Source organism: Sylvia atricapilla, chromosome 17, assembly GCF_009819655.1.
Source record: "Sylvia atricapilla isolate bSylAtr1 chromosome 17, bSylAtr1.pri, whole genome shotgun sequence".
NCBI classification, from domain to species: domain Eukaryota; kingdom Metazoa; phylum Chordata; class Aves; order Passeriformes; family Sylviidae; genus Sylvia; species Sylvia atricapilla.
Window position 1 is genome coordinate 4025794 of NC_089156.1, and position 18391 is coordinate 4044184.

General features: G+C 42.2%; 1 protein-coding gene across 1 annotated transcript; it reads right to left on the minus strand.

Moving 5' to 3' along the window:
• Nucleotides 1–445: 445 nt before the first annotated feature.
• Nucleotides 446–17674, minus strand: SUDS3 (SDS3 homolog, SIN3A corepressor complex component). Its single transcript, XM_066331353.1, has 12 exons — nucleotides 17450–17674; nucleotides 15894–15963; nucleotides 14915–14970; nucleotides 14528–14599; nucleotides 12961–12980; nucleotides 12254–12410; nucleotides 10276–10371; nucleotides 8514–8575; nucleotides 7600–7621; nucleotides 6863–6968; nucleotides 2834–2918; nucleotides 446–1204 (listed from the first exon to the last, which is right to left on the minus strand). The coding sequence occupies exons 1-12, from the start codon at nucleotides 17607–17609 to the stop codon at nucleotides 1106–1108; spliced, it is 1005 nt and encodes a 334-aa protein (XP_066187450.1). The 5' UTR covers nucleotides 17610–17674; the 3' UTR covers nucleotides 446–1105.
• Nucleotides 17675–18391: the final 717 nt, after the last annotated feature.

Below are 18391 nucleotides of genomic sequence, written 5' to 3' on the forward strand. Positions count from 1 at the left end.
AAAGGAATGCCAGAGGCAGCTCTTCAAACACCTGGGGAGCACCTTAATGTCACTATTTGGGCATTTTCACTTGCGCTGCAAGAGGGCAAGTGTAGAAACGCAGGGGTACCTCCAGCAATTCAGCCAGCCTTCAAGGGGAGCTCTTTGCAGAACATTTCAGGGCATGAAGGTTCCAGCTAGCAGCATGCCAAGGCCACTTCCTACTCTGTACCAGGCTCATTGGGAGGAGACTACAGACCTCCTGTCAGCAGGATCCCACCACAACCTGTGATTCTGATCAGTAGAAAAAGTGAACTTGATCTTATGCCTCTCTGCATCTGTGAGTGATTACAGACACACACAGAGTTCATACAGCCTTGCTGTCTGCAAAATCCAGGTAATTATTCCTTTAATTTAGTCATCCACCTATCCTAGGTAATTATATCAGCAAACAGACATACTCTGCTTGTTTATTGAAGGGTTTTTTAATGTGAAGAGAAACGGAAGCTTCTGACTAACCACGCGTGACTCTGAGCTACATTAAAATCACTGTATTTTCAGCAGTTTCTGAGCTGTGCACACCATCCTAAGAAAGTCTCCAGTCTTTCAACAGTCCATCCAATAAAGCTGATGGTGTGCACCAGGTATTCTGGAGGAATCAGCTGCAGCTGAAACCTGGCAGGATTCATCTTTTGCCCAAAATCCTGAGCTTTGCAGGAAAACAAGGCCAAAAAGCACGAATAACCTCAGGTCTCGACAAGCAAAGCTTCTTCCACTGGTCTGACTCCAAGAGAAACATGATGATGATGGTTTTGACACACGAGTCCCATCTGTGCACCACGAAACAACAACGAAAAGGAGGATGATGCAAAGTCTTCTCAAACAGTCACCCAAAATACAAAGAGAGCGTACAGGAAGCTTGATGCAAAATCCAGAAATAGTCCAGGGCAGTGCTTGGGCATCGCTAAAGGTTTAAAGGACTACTGGGGATTATGTGGCCAGCCACAAAGTGTCTTGTCAGAGGTCAGGACTGTTCCCTGCTGCGGGGAGGAGTGAGCAGCCTGTGAGCCCCTGGCAGAGGTTTGGTGATCCGATAAAAACCAGGACAAGGCTGGGCAGAGCAGAGTCAGGTGGCCGATCGCCGGCGGATCACGAACACGCCCCGCTGCAGCTGCCCCAGGTAGATCCTCATCTTGGTGCTGTCGCTGGTTTTCCTCACCCAGATCTGCAGGAGAGGAAGGGCAGAAAGAATGGGGCAGGGAGATGAATGGGGAGCAAAAGGGAAAACTCGCAGCAAGGGCTACACAGACAAATTAACTCTGTGTCTTAGTGTGAGAGCTGAACACCACAGGGGGCACAGATCACTGAGGTTAATCCCCTCTCCCTCCCCACATGAGGCATCTCCAACCTGAGTAGAAAATGAAATAACTTGTCTAACTTCACCTCCTTAACTTCCTGCTCAAAACAGTCCTCAAGAAAAATTACTCCTTCAAGCACCATCAGGAAAGCAGGTTCCTCCTGCGACAGTTCACAACAGAGCCGTGGCACTGAGCTTTGCCTAATCAAGACTAAGTCTCTCTAGATCCAAAGATCATAAAATTATCTGTCCTGGGATTTGCCTAGACAAGTCACTATTAGTCATATGAAAAGCTTTTTCTGATTTTGTTCCATGAAGCATTTCCCACCACGTACCACAAAAATTGTGTCTGCAGATAAAAGGGCCTCTCTTTTAAACACCTGCATGGAAGGATTCACACCATGTGTTCCAGAGGACAAATTGCTGCCACCGAGGCAGCCACTCCAGAGAGTTTTTGAAATCACCTTCAAGGTGTTTATAGATCTAAAAACCTGTACTTTCAAAATCAAGTCTGAGCAATTTCCTCTGCATTATATCCTTTTAATGCATTTCAACATATTTGAATAAATACATGGAGTAAAAATTATCCACTTCTTAGTACTGTAGTATTTTAGGAAGGATGTCCAGTATTTCCTACTGCAAAGGATTATAAAGTTATGTTGGCCTGTGATTTACCCTAACCTTTTTTTTTTTTTTGATATATTATCTACAGGCCTGGTAAGTAAATTGATTTAACTCTATTATTTTAATTATAAACTGACTTTATTAACAGGACCCCTCAATATAAAATAAATTTAGTATTTGCCTGTATTTCTACTTCAATTATTTCTCCAGAGAAATTAAAATGAACAGTCATTGATAATCATCTCCCAACTGCAACATTTCCAAGGATTTTGCATGTTTTGCTTGCCAAAGTAATTCAAAACCCCATAAACTTTGAGCAACCGTAGGAAACAAACATGCCCAATTTTATATTCCACCACAGTATGATGGAATGATACATTAGTTTTGCTAAATTACAGTAGTAATTTTAAACAAATTTTAACGCACCCATGAGCTCACTACCACTGTTTTTATGTGAACAACCAACTGAGTGCCACAACTGCCACTGCAAGGGAACAGCTGGGACACAAACAGATCCCACATGCAACTCATTCTGGGGAAAATAAAGTGTTTTCCCTTAGCTGCCACAACAAATTAAAGTTCCTTTATTGGCTGATTGAGGAGAAGTGCACTCAAGTCTATTATTTCTTTCCCTGAAGTGTCTGGAATCTGCAAGCAAAGAACAAAGTGCTCCCTTTGCCCAACTGCTGCAGGAGCTTGCAAAACACAGGATTATCCTTCAGAAACAAGCAAGTCTCTTCCCATCTCAAAAAGAGATTTCCCAAGTCAGTTTTATCTTGGCTTCTTTACACACCAGACAGGTATCAATCTTTAGCCCTTACTAAAAGCCATGTCTTTCCCACCCCTGTGCTGACAAACAAAAGCAGCCACAACCTCGTTGGCGCCCACAGAACTGATCACACAGCTGATCTTCGTGTTCTCCTTAGACTCCAGGTAAATAGCTTGGCTCTTGTGGTACCTGCAAAAAGGAAAAAAAAACCAAAAAACCCACAAATGTTAAAAAAAGGAAATGCATGAACCCATTCTTGATAAAGCTAGACAGTAAATTTGAAGTCAGCCTTTCTTTCCACAGCACTTTCTCCATCTTTGCAAGATAGTGGGTAATCTGATTACACACACACACACTCTGCATTTAATGATATTTTGAAATGCAGGAGGTTCTTAATTCAATTTCAACTCTGCACTGAAAGTTACTGAAAACAGATTTCACAACTGCAAGGGGGAGAGGCAGACCCCTCAGCCACAGCCGAGGGGTACCAGTGACTGACAAAACACCCAGGCTTCAAGGGTTAATCCAAGCAGCCTTTCTCATTTCAGACACAGGATGGATTTCAGAAGACAACTCCTTATTTTGCCTGACAAAATACGACAGAGCAAATCACAGATACTCAAATTATTCCCCAATACAGAATTACTAGAGCACCACCACCACCAGTGAATTACCCTCAATCAGTGCACTCTGTGCATTGTTTAATGAGACCTCAAATTTCTAACACTGTCCTATTTTTTGAAAATACCCAGAATGGTAACTAATGGGTAACTGACTCTGTAATGAGCTGTAAATATCTGCCATAAGGAGGCCATGACTAAACAGATCCATTTCATCCCATCTGAGATCATATTTTAAGCTCTACATTTTTCTTAATGTGTTGTGCATAAAACGAAGACTTTGAAATTCCCAACTCTGAACTGTTTAATTCCATGGACTTGCCTCTTTCACAGCCCACATTTCTCAAGAGCTGCAGTGTGCCAGCCCCAAAACTCCACTTTGTTCTTTCTGCCTCATTCTGTTCCATAGGCAGAACTAATTACACCAGAACAGGTGATTTGTAAGTAAATCATCTTAATCAAGCAAGCACCAGAATACTTTACAGTTATAAAAGCATGACTGTATTTCCACCTTTCCCCTAATCAAGATTTTATCTGGGCAATTCAAGCTGCAGGATCCCTGCACAGATATTCCCTCAGTAGGTACCCAGTGCAACCCCCTTACAGCCTGACTGCCACGTGCAAACTGCATGGATTTATTTAAACTTTACAGTTACTTCTACAGTAACCATACTGTACATGTGGAAGTCTACCAGTGGTTTATTCAACAATCTCTTCCTACTGGCTGATGCACTCAGAATTTTCACACTGCTTGCCAGTAACTGGAATGAGTGTCAGCTTTGAGCCTTCCAAACATACTCATTACCCATGGAGGGGGAGAGAGAATAAAAAAAAAAATCCACGAATCCTGCAACTCTGAAAACAATGGTTGGTGTTTTAAAACACAGGTGTCCTTCTTCTTCATTTTGCCAGAAACAATGTCACTGGGTTCCAGAAACAATAATCTGAGCCAAAAACATCTCAGTTTAGCGAGTCCAGATGTCATAAATTGATACAGGGGAACTCAATAAGCTACTAGAAACCCCAGGCCTCACTAAGATGAGACAAAAATCTCAGTCCAGCAGTGCCCTACCATGCCATGCTGGGAGTAGCTTAAGCAAGAGTTTTAATCTTGTACAATCAGCAGGAGTGCAGGAGATGCCAGTGCAAACAACAGCTCTCAAGCGTTAGCTGTGCCCACACAGACAAGGAAATATTTTTTCCTCACTTTCAATTTTTGATTCCCAGTGAATGCCAAAGCTGATGACACACGTGTCAGAGGCTTCACTCAGCCCTTGGAGTTCACACCATGAATGACTTTCCATCAGTAAATTAATGCTAATTGTGCCCAGGAAAGGCAAAGAACCAAGTCAGCAGTGTTTCACTGAGGAGTTGTCTCAGCTGTCTCACGCTCCATGCTCACACAGACAGGGCAGCTGAAGGCACAGCACCCTGGGCATCAGTTACCTGCTCATGTCTCACCCCTTTGCCAAGTTTATATATCCAGAGAGGGATAGGATTGAGGAAATTATCTCAGATGAAAAATGCAATGGAGTTTAAGTTAGCTTTCAAGAAAGCAGAGCCAAACAACTCTTGCTGTTGCAGTAGGCAAAACACACCAAGTGAGGCAAGCAGAAATAATTCCATTTCCTGCTATAAAATATTTTACTGAAAGGCCAAGATTTCCAACTGCAACTCCACCAGAAGATTGAAAGAAATCCCTCTGCATTATTGTATGCAGCAAAGCTAAGAACAAAAAGGTGGCTGCTTTACAGTGAAACTGTGGTTTAGGATTTGATGGGGGAGCACAGAGCTCTGAGGATAAAAATACGTGAGTCTAATTCCACTTTCACCTGAAACACTCCACTCTGGAAACATCTGTGAAATGTCTCTGCAAGACTTCAGGGGGTTCATTACTGGCCTAAACATTCCCTGTTTTCAGGTAATTGTCATGCAGAGCTGCATCAGGAAACAGAAAGTCATTCCTGGGCTGTCAGCTTTAGGATTTCTGTGCATGCCTGCAGTCTTTATGCACCTTAGAAAGAATCACCCTCCCACTACCAAGAGTTATTTCATTATTTTAAAACACCAGCTACTTTGCATAAGTACTATTACTATCAATCAAAAAATGTAAGCAGGATTATTACAACCAAAAAAATATAAAATACTGATCTTAAAACAGCATAAGAACGAGGCAGCCAGGAAAGACAACAGCTGGAATTCCTGTCAGCAAGACCCCCATGACAAGTGAATTCAGCAAGATGAAAACATCTGTTTATGCCCCAGCTAGAGAGATCTGGTGCTTTGGTGAGACTCTGGGCTCACTGAAGCTCTTCCAGGTTTTAAATTTAATGGGAAGTTTTGAGCTTTACTGACAGATTACTTCAGATGCCTTTTTTTTTTCCCCTTTCTTTTTTTACTCATGAAGACTTTTCAAGTACTCCATATGTTTCAAAATTCTAGAAGAAGAGTTTATTCATCCAAATATATCCTGGGGACAGTCACTTTACACACACACAAAAATTATAAAAGCCAAAAAAAGCCCCACTTGACAAATCTGTGGAATAAGTAGCCTGTTCAGTTCTTATCTGCTTTATCCTTCATGAATGTTTAAACTGAGGGAGCAGCTTTTATGAGAGCTGCGTACACTGAACTCTCCAACTTCAGTCAGAAGGAAAAACTGACCAACTGGCCAAGGGGATTGCTGTGTAAAAAAAATCAGCTTCACATCTATTTCTGTGATAAAATTACAAACTCATCACTTGTTGTTATGAGCCACTAGAAAACTGAAGCAGGCTACAAATAAGCAGATGACTTTTTGAAGACAAATTGTTTTCTGGTCAAGAAGTTCAAGACTACCCCCTTGATTATCCAGGTTTGCAAGTCTCATGGATTAAGTTTAAGACGTACTAAGATTCCTCTGCAGAATTTAATATTTTCCTTGTGTTTTGTGAGGCCTGTACAGCTGTACGGCCATAAAACTCAACCAAGAGAAATCCAATCAGCAATTCTGAAGTTGCCTCTCCCAGGTGGGTTTGATCTTTAAAGGTTATTTGGATTTATTAGAAACATTTTTCATCCTGAGCAGCTGGTGGACGACATTTCTCCTGCCACCTTGTGGAATGCTGGGCTCATGTTCCACAACACTGAGCCTCAGGAATGGGAGTGCTGCTGACAGCAAATCATGGAGTGTCAGTATCCAAGCTGGGCAGCTTCAGTCACATCCCACTGCGCCCTCTCCTACCTCTTACTAGGTTTGACTTCTTAAGTGCCACAGTGGGCCATGGGAAAGATTCAAGTGTCCTCTTATTGGAGCCACCAGTTATCTCTGAAAGCCTACAGGGTGTGAACATCCCATCATCACCTCTGCTTCACTGGAACCACGATGAGCACGTGGAGGGAGCAGCAAACCTCTGCCCAAAAGCATTTTTGCCCACCAACAATTCTTTGATCAGAGCCATTTCTGTCTGCAGCCTCTGCCTCCTCACAGCACAACACACAGAGTGATGGGAACAGAAATTCCCCAGGCCTCACCATCTCTTGTCATAGTAGAGTTTGCCATCTTCTATCCGAGCTTCAAATCGCTGTGCCGGAGACTCTGCTGGGGTGGCTGGGAGGTGCTCGGGAGAGGAGGGGGACGCTGGGGACAGGAGAGACACTCTGCTTAAAGACCAGCACATCTCACAGCAGCACATCTGGCTGCACAACTGCAGCTCATGAGGTCAGAAATAACAAGCAGAGAAAGCTGCAAACTCAAATACGCATTGGGAAAATGTTATATATTGTGATGAGTAACTCGACCTCGGCCTTGAATTAAAATATTCACTGAAATACAACATTTGTCTGAAAAAACATTCATGGGTAAGTGATGGACACTATGTTTTAGTTATAAACCACAGTAAATTAGTTAAATATGGTTAAAATTACTGAGCCAAGTTACTCCCACTCTGTCTTGAAATAAAGTGTATAGGCACATCTAGAGAGCTGGAGGCGTAAAACCGTAAGTGGTCAATCCCTCAGTGGAGCTGACAAGCAGACAAGGTGCTCAAATGCACCTGAATATAATGGAAAACCTCTTTTCCCAGTCAGATCCTCCCATGCCCAAGTGCTTCAGCCACCAAAATGCTCATGCCCCCCCTTCCCATCCCTGACAAACATCAACACCACACAAATAGCAGCAATCCCACAGCCAAACTGCACAGCCAAACATCTACAGTACCCTTCTCTGTTCAGAGCAGCACCCCTGTGAACAAGCTCCATCTGTAACTCACCTGGTCTCTTGGGTGATTTAAGCTACATGGGAAGAGAGCAAAGCAGTGTTAGAGATCTGAGAGGAGCCACAGAAGCTGCAGTGATAACTTCAGATGTCTGACTTTCCATGCTCTGAATATTCTTATTTTAAATGCTCTGTTAAGTGGCATCACACATAACCAGAGCAGTGTGCTCTAAACAGCCAAAGGTGCAGATAATGAGTTTAATGACCCAAAAGGCCAAGAAACTGAATTTGAGAGCATTCAGATAACCCACTCCAATGAGTCAAACCCATCTAACACACTGGTTTTGAATGTGATACAACATTTCTCAGGGTACACAAAATACAGGAGATAAATCATTAGAGAAACCTTAACAACTGGCATAAAACCAGTGTTCCACTACCATCCTCAAAAATGCCTTAATGAACAGCTTATATTCTAAGAAATTAGATAAGCCTTCAAGTGTTCAGCAAGAAAACAAGATGTTAATCAAAACTAGAAAAATTATAAACAGGCACACTGCCCCCTATCCAGCTTGCTGAAGTCTTGTGATAGCAGGGAGAAAACAAAGTTAATGAAAAATCCTACCCCACACTATGGCCTAAACCAAAGGCAGCCTGTGATCTCCCAGAAAAACACACTGACATCTGTTCAGCCATGAGGAAGAAACTCCTTAACATAGCTCATTCCTTGGTTCACACAAAAGGTAACATTTTTAGATGACAGTCGTTCAAATTAGGTTAATTAAGCCTCAATTAAAACAAGGAGATACCATCTTGCTAAATCTTTTACTGTGCTACTTCAGAAAGCCTACAGGGATGAAACAGTCCCATGTCTCAAAAAGGAACATTAAAGAGAGCTCTGTTCTCTCCAGGAGAAAGCATTTGCCTTCTCTTTAAAATGAAGATATACAGTCAAGCAACAATCCCTACCTTATTCAGTGTTCTTAGGTCTTCCATTATTTGCTCATCAGTCAACAAGTAATTTAGCTGAGGTATCCAGAATTAAGGATTCCATAAGCTCTTCACAAGCAAGGCTAAAAATTAAAGGTCAATGACATTTCACTTGAGTAAATATAAGCCAAAAGGTTTCTAGGATTTTAATAAATGTCTTACTTGAGCTTTTTTTTTCTTGTTAGAGGAATTAATGCAAGTCCATCTCCACGATCTTAGCAGCAGAGTGCAAAATCATTTTAACTTACTCAGATACAAGCATCAATGAAAAACCTTTAGTGGACTGACATTTACTTCATGGAAGCATCAAGCACCAGCATTTTCAGTGTTTTTCATCTTGTATTTCTGTGGAGAAGAATCTGTAAGCTGAAAAACCAGACTCACTTCAGGTTTTCTACAATGAAGCTAAATCCCACCTAAACCTATTCAAATAGAACTTTGTGTGGATGGGGATAAATAAGAGCCTACAATGCAGCTGAAAACAAACCCCAAACCTCTGAAAATAAAAATTAGTGTATTACAGTCTTATTAGAGCCCTGCTGTACTTTTGTTTCTTCACAGCAAGTGTTTAGCTGAAAGAATTCAAAGTATTCAAACTAAAGTTAACAATTGCTGGACTGCATTTCAAGGATTTTGGTTGTGATGGACTTCAATCCTCTCCCAGAGAGCAAAGGCAGAGAGTTTCATGGTGTGGTTGCTGTATCATGCTCAATTAGCAGGTCATGTTCACTATGAAACTCATTTATTTTGAATGAGATAGGGGCACTAATAAATGACTTTTTTTTTTCCTGAAAGAATGAACAGAATCTCCAACCAGAAAGAGGTTAATTGAAACTGGAGATGCTCATGACCATCCTGCATGAACTCTAAAAGTTCAAGGCTTGTTATTACCTTCAGAAAATGAGAGTCACTCAGGTAGTTTCTTTAATCTAAGACATACAAGTTTAGAATCTAATAAGAAGCCTCTGCAAAGCAAATATCCTTGCTTTCCTCTCCAGGTGAATTTAATACACAAATAGAAGGAGTGCCTATCATCACAGAGGAGCTAAAAACATATTTCCAGAAGCCAAGGAATATTTTAATTCCGAGACATGCAGCAAGGCAGATCCTATGGATTACACAGACATGTTTTTATGTCTCTTCTGATACACGAAAACAAGATGAATCTTCCTCTTTTCTTATTCAAAGAACAAATCTAGCATCCTTGCTTTTGCTATGCATCTCTGGATTAGAGATCTGAAGCTTCTATCAGAAATGGAAAAACTATTTTGATATGACAAATATGATCTCTCTGGTAAATGCTTTGTCACGTCTTGAAATGAGAAAAGCTGTGGCTCATGTAAAAAGCCATTTACTATCTATGGAATCAATTATCTCAGCATATATATATCTAATGTTCTTTCCAAGTTTTTCTTTTGTGAAATAAATTGCCTGTAAAATTCAAACTACTCTCACTGACAAAAAAAAAAAAAAAAAAGTTATTTCATGATACTGTAATGATTAAGTTAGGATACAAGGGATCTCCAAACACTGGTTTCTATATGTGTATTGTACTGTATAACTGTGTATTGTACTGTATTGTCTTAGCACGCATTATACGTGACAGTTGTGCTTCAGTATTTCCCAGGTTAAAATCTGCCCCTGGCATTTCATTTCCTTTTCTTTGCTGTACAAAACAACAAAGGTGTGGGGGTAGCACAGGGGCTGCAAACCCAACAACAGTGATTCCATGGAAGGATATCAGGGGCAGGTTTCCTCCTCTTGTCTGGGATAGGAACTGGATCATTTGGTCGCCGTCTCAGTTTCCTCGTCATAATAGGCTTCACTTCCATTGAATCTGTAGAGTAATGAAGTTGGAGAGTTGATAAGACCAGAGAGAAAGGAGTAGGCAGCAGCTTTCTACACAAAGCACAAGGAAAATAATCTTTCCCTCTTTCATACAGCAAATTGGATTTATTTTTTGGGTTTTTTTTGGTTGTTGTTGTTGCTGCTAGCTTCCAGCATGGAAGTGCTGACAGTGAATCCAAGTTCTCTCTCCATCAGGTCACTGTTCTGTGCCACTGCTGCAATGCCATGGTTACAGCTGCTCCAGGTAGAGATAAGCAGCACAATGATGCTACAAGGATTCAAGGCAAATTCCTTTCATGCTCATGCTATCTGCCTGGGAACAGATTTAAAAGGCCAAGCTCGTGGAGTTCTTTTTCCCAGCCCAACTCGGATCATTAATAGCATGTAAAACATCAGCTACAAATCAATTGCTCTCTCATCTTCAAGGCAGAAAAATGGCTTTGTCAAAAGATTAGAGAAAATTTCTGCATTGAAGACTGATACAAGTCTGCTGGAGTGATTTCAAACAAACAGTATTTAAATTCAGATTATCAAAGAATGATTAATGAAATGAGCCTAATTAATAACACACAGAGAAGCAGTTGACAGGAAGTGAACTGCAGCACATGCACTAGGAAAAAAGAAGAAAGTCTGTTAAAAACTTAAGAACCAGTCTCAACACCAAGTAATTATTTGAACTTAGTTTGTCCAAATGCCTACAGGTAACCTTTACTGAACAGCTCCACTCAAACTCTCACAACTCATTCCTAAATTCATGAAGATCTGTTGACCTGGCAGCCAAGAGACCACATCATAAATGCCAAACACATCATCCCATCTCCCTTTCTATCTGCTGACATTTATTTGCTCATCTCTAAGCACCCCTGAATCACCCTCTGGGAAGCCTCTTTAGCTCCCTCTAGACATGAAAATCTTGAGCAGCTCTGCATGTGCAAAATACACCAAATTCCTTCTCTCATCTCAAGAGTGAACAAGGATGACCATGACACCAGATGTCATACATAAATAAAAGAAGTTACCAGGGAAACATTACTCAAGATGCTTTCCAGTCCACATCAGCCCTAGAGTTTGTACTAAGCCAAGAGCACCATTTAATACACCAAAACAGGGTTGAATTCTCACTTCTGAGTATTAATTATTAGATTATATAAAACCTGTAGATACTGTGCAAGAAATACATGAAGGGTGTAACTCATGAACAGGCCCCAGCAACAAAACCACACTATCAGTCCATGAAGTGAGAGAGCTGCTCTCAGAAACAGCATCAAACCAGACTTTTGGTTCAGTATCACAGCAATTCTGCAGGAGTAATTAACCCCTGATTCAGTTCCCCTGTGTCCATTATCACAGAGCACTGCAAGGCACCAGGGGTACCAACCATCTGAAAAAGATCTCTCCGTTTAATATAAATTTTCTACAGCTTGGACACAAATGTAACCCACAAATCTTTTTATTTCTGGCTTTAAGCAGCAGATTTCAACTTTATTTTTTGGCTTTCTTCAACTACTTGACCACCCACTCCTGCAGGGAGAAAAGGACACAGCTTTACAGCCTGGCATCAGTGGTTAGGTCACAATTGTGACATATCTCAAGAGTTTTATTGCTAGGTCAGGGAACCAAAGCAGTCTCTTTCCCTGCATATAAGTAAGCCCATCATCCCTTCTGCTCCACTGACACTGCCTGATTCACCTGTTAACAATCCACTGAATTTCTGAGCTGCTTTCTCCATTAAAAGACCATCAATTTGTGCTCTGCCCCTGTTGGCATTTCCCACCAGCTGTCTGTGTAAACCAGCACTGCCATCTTTACGTCTCTTTTCCTGAGCTGGAGCAGAGTGGATAACACAAATGACAGGTGCTTATCTTCCTTACCTCCTGTTAATTCCATGGTTAGCTTTTCATTCTCAATCATCTTCTTCTTCTCTTCCAGCTCCGCTATCAGATTTTCCTTAAGCTCAATTTTCTTATCTTCAAACTCCTTTGCTGCTGCTTTCTTTTCCTTCACATAATTTTTCTCCACCTGATCTGTCTAACGCAAACCCAAGGAGCAAAAAGGTTAATTAGGGACTCAAGTTAATGACATCACAACAGCTTTTTAAATGCTTTATTGATCAGCTTTTCAGTTCACAACTGGTCCAAGTTTTGAAGATTATCGATATTCAGAGTCTACAGAAAAACATCTAAATATGACTTTTAATATGCTATTATATTGGCGAAAGAATATTTGTAAAAAGACATTTTTCTGTTGCATAACAAATCAAGTCCCTATCAGAGAGCTCTGCTGATTTATAAACAGCACTTATCACCTTAAACACTCTTTTTTGACCAGCCCAATCCACAGCCAGATACAAGAGGCCAATAGCAAATATTTAATTCTATTCTAACAACAAAGTGCAGAAGTTACTTGAGGCAATACCAACAGTAAGCTCTACTACATCTCGAGTGTAACCAGTCAGCTAGAGGAAGAAAATTTCTTTAAAGCCTTCTGAGAAAACAAGCCCAAATACTGGTTGATGAAACAAGGTTTATGCCTCTTCCATCTAATTAATGCATATTTTTGATAAATTAAGAGTACTTACTTCCAGCTGCAGGAACAGTTCTGAAACACAAGAAAGACTTAATTTATTACCTTCAAAGCTACACAAAATTACTTCTTTAACATTTTAAGCCACTGAATATTGCAGCCAAGACAAGCAGTGAAGCAAATAATGCACATACTTATCCAACCTCTGCTCTGACTTCACAGCTTTATGCTGAAAATAAACTGACTATGAAAAAGTTCCACAAAAATACACTGTTACCAGAAGTTTCTTACAAATTGTCACCTCACTGAAAAGCTTCCACTATTCCACACTATTCAGTTCAGTTTGGAGAAGGCTGCAGTAGCAACACTGTACTACTCCATTATTAAAAAAAAAAAAAAAAATTAAAAAACAGTAATAGACATACACCAAATATAAGAATGCTGCAATAAAAATCAAACTTTTTTTTTTTTTTTTGCAAAGCACGAAAGCAGCATTATGTATACAATCAAATGCAGGTAAATCTAAACTGTTGTTTTAATAAACCTCAGCATGGCAAAGACAAACATAAAAGACCCTCATTCCTGTAGTGCAAGGCAGTTGGATTTTTTTAATCACAGAATTCCAAGTGATCACCACCTGCCCTCTTGTGGCAGAACTCTGCTGCTGCAGCACTGCCCGTGGCCGGCCAAAAATACCAATTTGCACTTAGGCTTAATTTTATCAAAACAGCCCAGACTTGCCAGGATGCAGCTCTAGTGCATATGAAGGTCTTTTCCAACCTAAATCATTAGTGAAATTCATCTCAGGAGACAGGTTCCTGTTAACAAGAAGTTGTTCAAACCACTTCAGTTCCTCAAGCAAATCCTTTACCTTCCCAAGCACTTCCAGAAATACAGAATTGATTTCTCTTGCTAAAGGAGAAGCAGCTGTATTTCCTATATCCACATAATGCCTTCTACAGAAGGCCCTGCTTCAATATCCAAGGTGAGAAACTACTTGAAAGGCAATAAGAAAGAGAGCAAGCAGCTGATTCCCAAACCATTCCTCTGCAGCAACACCATAACACCCAAAAGAACAAGCACTGGGCATTTTAAAAATTAACCTGGGCCTTTGCTCCTGGAAACAGAGCAGCACACAAAGTCCAGGCAGCCCATTCCATGTCACAGTCAGTCAGAACAAGAGATCCAGCAGCAAATCCTCCGTATGCATTGTTCACAAACAGATCTTTGGGAAAGCACGTCCTAACTTCCCACTCCTGAAAAACGCAGGAGTGAGGGCACCCAAAGGCTTCAGCAAGGGCCACAAAGCAACAAACCAAAGTGGGACACTGTGGGGTATGCAGATAAAAATGGAATCATCTTTTTACTTGTGCTGCTTCACACAAATGAAGACTAAAACTGTTTATCAGTCAGCAAACAATGGTGCTCGAGGGAAGAAAATAACCAAGGTAGATCCTGTCATGTTTGGTGGACTCTGAAAAAAACCTACAATGTTCCCAAAGATCTCTGCTTCAGCAAGTTCCTTTTCTTTAAATGACAGAATTACCTCTTTTTTACTTCAGGAGTAATACAAAACACAAATTTAAGTTATTTACAGTGTCTTAGAGAGAAATTCCATTTACCTGCATTTCGTATCCTTTCTTTGTACTGCTGGTCCAACTTCTTCATCCTTTTCTGATATTCCTGAAGAGTACCTAATGGAAACAGATTATAGATTCCCACTGCATTTTTTTACCAAGTATTAAATATCCTCAGGGAGTCATACACCCCTCAAAGCACATTCCCTGCTTTTGTAAAAAGTGGATTACTCATTTTAAGAAGTGTTTTAGCAGACAGGCTTAACTACAAATGGAGAAAAGATGGGAAGCAGCTGACATTTTTAACTCTGCAGCACAGCTGAGAGCCAACATGCAGCGAAAGATGCTGCTCCCATCTTTCAAAACCCCCAACCTTCTATGACATTTGATAAGTGCTGAAAATAAAAAACAAAGCTACTCTTCAAAGCTTACCTTCCTGCAATTGCTGTAACTGCCTCTTCAGAGATGCCAGTTTGTCCTGATACATCCTGCAAACGCAGCAGCAAACTTTAAGCACCAAGCACACACAGATTATTCCACCATCTCTTGAAGTTACATGTTTACACAATCAAAAACTCATCAGAACTTCAGGAAACAAACAAACTACAAACTAAAAGAACTTTTTTCCAATGAAAAGTTCTCACTCTGTCTTAAGAATTCTGACACTTCTTTGATTCTACAATGGGTTTAAAAATTGGGATAAAATGAAATTTTTTTTTTTATGTAGAAATCCAGAATGACATTTAGATCTGCAAACATCAGAAACTTTACAGCAGAATCATTCTTGCACTATGTCAAGTTTTATTAGCTGTGTATTAGCTCCCCACATTATTTAAAAAAACCCACCAAAGTCTATTCCTGATGCTGCTGCAAGCCTGCATTTCTTCTACCACATATCTGTGGTTTAACATTGGCCAAGTCTTCCTGACCTTTCTTAAAACAGGCCTCTGCCAGTAAGTAAGAACTCAAAATACTGCAAATGCTCCCGAACATCATGGGGAAACTATTTTGAGTCTCCCAAAAGTCCATTTCTGGTTCAGGATTAGAATTCAATTGTTTAAGGCATTTGGATAAACATCTTAGTTTTCCTTAGCTTCTCTAAAGCAGAGCCTTTATTTTATTTGAAGACTCTGTCTGCAGCAGGAGCCATTTGCAGCTGCTCCCAAAGCCCATAATTATTTCTTTGCCCTAAACAGCAGCAGCCCTTAAATCCTTCAATTTATATAGAAGAGAGAAAGTAATAGGGAGAGCAGAAATACAAATGTATGGATTAATGAGCTATTCCATGGGGGTAAGCACTTAAAACTCCAAATCTTGGCCCAAAACTTCGCCAAGTTTTAGGCAATAAATACCCCTAAACCCACAAATAAATACAACATCACGTTATTTGTATTTGGAATGGTTTACTTACTGTTCTTTCATTTCTACAAAGTCCTCCTCCTCGTGCTTTGCCAGGTCTGTTTCACTGGCATCCTCAGTGTCTACAGAGGCAAGAAACAACTTGTTAAAATTAAAAAAGTATTTTTTAAAAAACCCAAACTAAGTAGTAAATTATTTAAAAACAAGGAAACAGGCAAACAAAAAAGAAATCCCCAAACCTCAGGCAATTTAGCATCAAAGACAACCTGAGTGATGAATTCAGAAGGGAAATGAAACACCTTCTGCAACTGTGAGTTTTGCAGTGCATCTTTACATGAACAACTTCAACTTCAGAGAGCCTGGGAATTTCTTCCCATTTAAGACAAGGGGCTCTACATTAATATTCACACACAGGTGAGACAAACACAGCCTAAAGACTCTGGAAAACATTTCACAAACCTGTTACTGGAGCTCCACCCACTCAGTGCTGCTTGGGTTGACCACAAAGGTCTCACCAAAGAGAGCAGTCACTGCCTGGGATCTGAACTTCTCGGCTACACTTCACTTAGTACTTCAACATTCAAATACCAGCCCTGCCATAAAGACAGCTGCATTTTATAAGTAGACTGTATAAACTGTAAATAAAGTAAATCACTGTGGGATTGCTCGTTTTCTGCTAGGACTTTTCAGACTTCTATTTCTAACACATGAGTAGCCAAGAATCCATTACCTGTTCAAAGAGGGATCAGTGCCTCCAGACTTTACAGGGTACAGCTGAGAAATCCAAACCACAGCTAATTCCCTACACATGGAAGGGGAACCCAGCCTCTTAAATCAGACCTTTCTCAGATTTTTCTCAAAATATGGGTTAAACTTCAGAAAAATTCAACGCATCAAAGACAAATCAATTAGTTTTTTAACTGCAAGAAATTTATTTAAATGTCTGGGCCACCACAAAGGACTCCTATACTTTGTTGGGAGAGCCCTCACTGACCCTGTCACCCTCTGTATCTTTCACATCATCCCATCTATAACGAGGACAGAGCGGATGGAGGGCTCTGCAGCTTTAGAGAGCAACAGCCACTCTCCAAGAATCCTTTTACATCTCCCTTATCTGTCACTTTATGTTCTCTGCACTCCTGGATACTCTGGGTTTTACTCAATTTCCTCTTCTCCCTCGCTCTCTGGTTCTTGTACTGTCACACCCCCTGCACTGCTATACTTCTGTTCACACCTTCTCTCTTAGCTGCGTCCTTCCCCCTTCACACCGCGGAAATACAGCCAATACACTGGATTTCTCCACTGTTTTCACTCTGCTGTCCCACTCAGCACCCCTGCTCAGCGGTCTCCCGTATCCCACTGCCTCCTGCTCACCTGGGAAGCCACAACTCCACATCTCCAGCGGCTTCGCTGTTTTACTTTTCCGCGGGGAACCGCTGCAACCCGACAGGTCCTTGTTTCCTTCGGGTGTTCTCGCGGCTCCGAACCCTTTAAGCCCCCAGCCCTTCCCCAAACACCGTGCGGACGGTCCCCTTCACCCCACACCCCCACGGGAGCCCCGCTCCGCCCCCCCGTCCCCGGGCACCAACCCGCCCCTTCCCCACACACCCTCGTCGGAGTCGCGGGCCCGGGCGCTCCGCTCGCCGTCCTCCTCCTCGGCGCTCTCCAGCTCCTCCTCCTCGTAGTAGTCGGGCGCGGGGGCCATGGCGGGGGCGGGCGGCCCCGGCGGGGCTGCGGGCGGCGCGGACACGAGCCCGGCCGCGCTCATGGCCGCGGGCGGGACGGGACGGAGCGGCCGCCGCTCGGCAACCGCGGCGGGAACCGCGGCCGCGCTTCCGCTTCCGGGCGGCCCCGGGGCCGCCGCGCCCCCGTGCGGCCAACGCGGGCACTGCGCCTCGGAGCGTCACGGGTTCGAGTCCCGGCCCCGACCAGCGCGGGGCACGGGGTTAGGCTGTGCCGCCGGCGGGGTTGGACTCCTCAGCGGGTTGTGGCCACCTGGGCTCGCGTTCATGGACCAGGCTCTGCTCAGAGGTGCCAAGAGATAGGGCAAGAACAACGGGCAGAAACATGCACAGGAAGTTCCACCTAGAGATGAGGAAAAGCTTCTTCACTGTGCAGTGACCGAGCAGCGGGACAGAGACCAGGGAGGCTGTGGAATTTCCCTCACTGGGGATATTCCAGAACCGTCTGGACACAATCCTGTGCCACGTGCTCTGCGATCACCCTGCTGGAGCAGATGATCCCTTCCAACCTGACCCATTCTGTAATACAGCAGAGCTGTTCCCCAGACACAGAACAGGACCTTGCCATAGTGGGGATGGATTCATTAGGACACTTCTACTCTTTCGAATTTTATTATATTTTAATAGAGAAATAGCTTCCTTGTTCCTCCATACTCTCAGCAGAACCTGACCACAGACAGCACTGTGATCTCACCCAGGTGAATCAGGTGCTTCCGGCCACTGAACAGCAGCTTTTGTAGAATGCACATGTGGCTCACATCTGCCAGGTACTACTGGTTATTCTGACTAGGCACTGCTACAAAATTAA